General features: G+C 35.3%; 1 protein-coding gene across 1 annotated transcript in view; it reads right to left on the reverse strand.

Moving 5' to 3' along the window:
- Nucleotides 1-360: 360 nt before the first annotated feature.
- The window catches only part of LOC139975122 (cytoplasmic protein NCK2-like), a 5,559-nt gene continuing 711 nt past the window's right edge, over nucleotides 361-5,208 (reverse strand). Inside the window, exons 1-3 of the mRNA XM_071982753.1 lie at nucleotides 5,181-5,208; nucleotides 3,262-4,278; nucleotides 361-1,890 (exon numbers count right to left, since the gene is read on the reverse strand). The exon at nucleotides 5,181-5,208 is cut by the window's right edge and continues 711 nt beyond it. Of these exons, the coding sequence (XP_071838854.1) occupies nucleotides 1,666-1,890; nucleotides 3,262-4,077 (1,041 nt within the window). The 5' untranslated portion in view covers nucleotides 4,078-4,278; nucleotides 5,181-5,208 and the 3' untranslated portion in view covers nucleotides 361-1,665. The remainder of the gene's footprint in view (nucleotides 1,891-3,261; nucleotides 4,279-5,180) is intronic.

Here is a 5,208-nt window from a genome sequence, read left to right on the forward strand (position 1 = left end):
TATCTATACATATATATATATACAAACATATATATATACAAATATATATATATATATATATGTATCTATACATATATATATATACAAACATATATATATACAAATATATATATATATATATATATATATATATATATATATATATATATATAATAGCAAAAGGATTGTCAGGGCAACGAAATAAAAACAAGTATATAGTTTTAACCTATGTACCTCTTAATGTTTAACGTCTAATTTTCGATGCTGATACTAAAGATACTAAGATATCTCTTTAAATCAAAACTTTTTTATATATTCTCTGCATATGTACATAAAATACAAATGAAAGGTTTTATTATATGTTACATGTTTATGTGATATATGTATATATATATATGTATATATATATATATATATAATAGCAAAAGGATTGTCAGGGCAACGAAATAAAAAACAAGTATATAGTTTTAACCTATGTACCTCTTAATGTTTAACGTCTAATGTTCGATGCTGATCTCGAAATTTACATGAAACACTGAAATTTATATACAGTTAAGATCAAGTACAAACTTTGGCCATCAAATGCCTCAAATATTCAAGGTCTCATCTAGACCCCGTATATATAGCATCTCTGAAACTCTTAAGATTTCTTCTGGTGAAGACTCCACAGACCCCAACGGCATTTTTGGTATTTTATTCTCTCATAACTTCCTATGTACGCCATTGATTCACTGCAGAAGATAATATGAAAGGCTATACGCATTCCCACCTAGTTAACTTACATAGTAGAATTTGCCTTCGTTCAAGGCCGCCAGAACATAGACATTTTTTTTTAAGGCAGTTGCCAACTGCCGTTTCCTCACGCGATACGGTATGTCACATAAAAATATCCATAACATGACTTTCTCGATTTATGCTAGAAGTGGAATCAGTTTTGTGTTTTACTCCCTCAGCCTCTTATTGGCTTAAATACCATGTTGGAATAATCCTCTTATTTAACCATCGAATGTCTAAAAACGTAGCATTAAATCAATTTGTCAATTCTTTTGGTTTCACCACAATCAGTCAAGAGTTTAAACTCTTTAACCTCCAAGCAGAAAAACAAATTACGTTATCGATATTTGCAAACATGCAGGAGGTATTCTACTCAATTCTCCTAATTTTGATACTGTCACTTGAGTCAAGTTGATCTTGACAAAAGTCTTAATAATATTCTATAATTTAGGAAAAATTAAAGAAGAGCGTCAGGCTTAGTTTGATAAATTGCAATGTTATTTCCGTTTGTCTGCAGGTTTGGTGAAACTGTTGACCAATTATTGAACGTGCTTAACGGATTAGAGGAAGGCCTATATCTCCTTTGATCCGTGTTCCATTACTTTCTTTGTTCATATACATTAAGTTGTCATAAGTGTTAAAAATATACATATATATATTTTGATATGTAGTCATCATACATATTGAACACAGAATGAAGCCGATGGTAGATCGATAACAGATACTATCACGTGACGTCATCCTATCCTTTCTCTTTTGCGGACGAAGATAAGTCATTGAAACATGTTTATGCAACAACATCTGCGTTGAACTAGAAAACTGTTAGACTAACGCAGCCACTGATTTGAACGACTGCAGGAAGGCTATCATATAGATGATGTGGTTGCCGTGGTAACATCAATCAAATTTTCATCACAAAATCAGTCTGCTTTCGTAGTGGAGTAGAAATATTTGGTATCCATCTGATTGGCCTGGGGCGCTATCAAAGATGGCGTGGGATTTATGGTAAGTGATTAATTCTGCTAGAGAGTCAAAAACTAGTTCGTTTATTTTGTACCCGTCCATTGTCGTTTGTACAACAAGATGTAATATCCGACCATCGACACCAGTCGTAGCGCAGATAGTAAAGCTGCCAGGCTGTATGATAAAAAAATATAAAAAAAACAAGAAGATATGAAAAAAAGGTATTCAAATGAGGTTCATCGGTCACAGTTTCTCACTATATACATTAGTCTTTTTCAGTACAGCCTAGTGTACCTTTCTTTTTCACCAAGCTATTTTCCCGTATCTATTTGCTGTACTGCCAAGAGAACGCCCGCGGCAACGCTTTAGATTGATACTATAGGTTTGTATCGGACAGATCCTCGGGCATGTAAAATACAGTCGTGGTAGGCAGACACGGACTCCGAGGCATGTACAGTTTGCAGAAAAAGAATATTAAAAACGACTTGGCCAAGACTAACTATACATTGACGATATACCACATTTGTTTTTTTTTTGTACAAAACAGTTGCATGTTTTGCTCTTTTTTATTATTTTTTTTATTTTGATAGTCTGGTGTTTTATCATTAACTTGAAATTATCAAATATTTGTTAGGTGCGGTACACACGAATAAGAGCCTTTACATTTCCACGGCACCCAAATTATCCAGTCATAAACAAACACTGATTTTTTTATTATTTTGAATAATCTTATCTGCCGTCGGTCGGGTTTTATTTTCGAATTAAATATAACTTGCAAAAGTCATGTAGAACAAAACTAAAATCAAACTCAAAAGAACTGTCTCCTTTTAAAGTCTCAGTACGTGTTTGTCAAATTTAAACTTCGACCTTACCAGCTTGCTTCTCTAAAAACTCAGTTAAACCGACACCGTTCTGTGCAATTTTCATATCAATATTCATTATTTTTTATATCTGTTATCTGTCGTTGCTGAATAAAATTCGCCACATTTATTAACGAGTCCGTAGATTCTACAAACTTCAATCAAAATTTGCAAGCCCCCGCCCAACAGATCATTCGCCAATCCAATCTTTCTTTAGTTTGTTTACGACCGTTAGACCTAGGCTTGCTTTTACTTTCGTGGCTTGCATGTCTTAGGTCCCTGCTCTTGTATCTTTCTCTCGGTCTTACCGATGTAGCTGGCCAAATTGTGTCATTTTCTTCCATTACAATGTATAAATAGGTGTTTTCAGACGTTTCCTCCGTGGAATTGTAAAAAGTGGATGCTATAGAGTATAGGACTGCGTTACTTGATCGGGCCGCATGTGTAGACTATTTTGTTGACATTTGTGTAGTGAACATGCCGATATGGGTACATTTAGAATAAGAAACATTTTGAATCTACTTCGGAAGCTTGTTTTCCGAAAATCATCAGCAAACACGTATTGAGACTTTATTGTTATATATGCTATTATACGACCCAGTAATTAGGAGTTTTTTTTTATCATCAATGAAATTTAAAAACTATAACCAAACTTCTTTTCATTCTATTTTAATCAAATACTTACGTATGATTCGGAATCTCTCACCAAGAAGTGATTTGCAAAACTCTTCATTGGTTTTAAAATATTTTCAGCTGCTTGCCGTGTACACGGACTATGGTACCAAGGCCAATAGAACAACACGCTATCTTTGTCCGGTTTTTCGTCCACACGGGATCTCGGTATTAACCCCATTTTGCCATCTCTGTTCCGTGCCACCCACACGGAATCTACGGTAGTCGGTCTCTGGATGATATCTAACTGCTCCATTGCCGAAAATCCTAATTCGTCGCTCTTAGTACTAAGGAATGAGATCTTCGCTTCGACGGTAAACTGATAAAGCAACGGCAAACTGCCCTCCATTTTGAAAGATTCTTGGGCATAGTGCTGTGGAAACCAACCTCTCTTCCCGTTACTTGCACCAAAAAACCACCCATCTGATCGCCTTTCTATAATTTTGATGACGTCATCCTTTTGAACCCTCAACTCAGTGGATGCGCAAGCTGCCGATGGTATGTAATTGTCAATGGCTATGCACACATTTTGATCCAATGGCCTCTGGCGTGTCCTATTAGTCCGCTCTTCTATAGATCTTATAAACCTGTCTCTTTGTAACCAATCCAGTTTGGTTCTCTTCTTCATTTTATTGATTGGAATGAAACCATATCTACCTGCAATATTTTGAGCAAAGTATAGACCTTTCCTGTGAGGAATATCATTAATGAGGAGAAAGTGACTCCCTTTAGTAAATGTTAATCCACTGGCAGTATCTTTTGGAACGAAACTACCCTTAGCTTCTAGAAAGACCAAATCATTTCTACTTGCTTCTCTCGCCTCCGCCATGATTCAAGAGTGTTTTCCAGCTGCAGACGGTAAAACTTTATACTGTGTGTATAATTTTCTTGCCAAATACGCAAAATCCAATACTTTCACCTCGTCCCAACGTACACGTACAGTACGTCAATTAACTCAACAGAGGGACGTACATAGTGTTACGTGACTGATAAAAAAAAAACCGTCCAGTTAGGATGTGAATCTCTTGATCTGCAATAGAAAATAGAAGGGAAAAATGTAGCCAAACGAAAATAACAAAATTGGATAAAAAGATTCAAGAAACCAGAAGAAATCAAATTAGATATGTATGTGCATTTAGTAATGAAATGTGCGTGGTAAATAAATAACATGCATTTTAAAGACAAAACACTTGGTAATTTAGAGCAGTGAGGAAAAATATAAGTAAACACGCGCGCGCACGTACACAGGCGTACCCACCAACACACATAGCATATATACACAGAGCAGTAATTTTAAGCTACCGTCGGAATTCAGAATTATGATATATAGTTTAATTAATGTTCTCTTTGGTTGAACACTACGTAAGGAATGACAATAGGTAATGTTACTGGAAATGAAGACATTATCAATGTCTTATTCTGCAGACATAAATCCGCATTTTGCTGGTAAGAACGGATATTGTTTGGCAATGTTGCTGAAAGTCAGATATCAATGCATGCAGTTATATACACATACAGTTGAAGAATGTTGCATGTTTAATAAAAAACGGTATATCATCGAATAACACTCCACACAAGGTTTATCGCAAAATATTGTGCTCTCTTTGTATCAACCTCTTATTGGAGATGTGCGGTATTTCAAAGGAACTTCTGTTTAGTTTCGTATGAAGAGCAAAACCTATACTTTCAGGCTAATATCTGTTAATGAACTTTCGACTCGACTGGAACTTGTCTTCTCTGTGTCGGAAGAACACAGGTATATATATTATATATTTCAAAATGGTGGTTTCTGAATCTGACTGATAGGTACGCCATAACTTAGAGAGTAAAAGGCTGTTTGATTAGGCCTACTTCAAATCTGGGCTTTTTTTTGTATAAGGCGACCAGATATATTGGGCCTTCGGTCGATAGAGTGAGAAAAACATAACTTACTTTTAGACTGCAGGTCTGTGTCCAAGGA

Source organism: Apostichopus japonicus, chromosome 10 (assembly GCF_037975245.1).
Source record: "Apostichopus japonicus isolate 1M-3 chromosome 10, ASM3797524v1, whole genome shotgun sequence".
Classification (NCBI taxonomy): Eukaryota; Metazoa; Echinodermata; class Holothuroidea; order Aspidochirotida; family Stichopodidae; genus Apostichopus; species Apostichopus japonicus.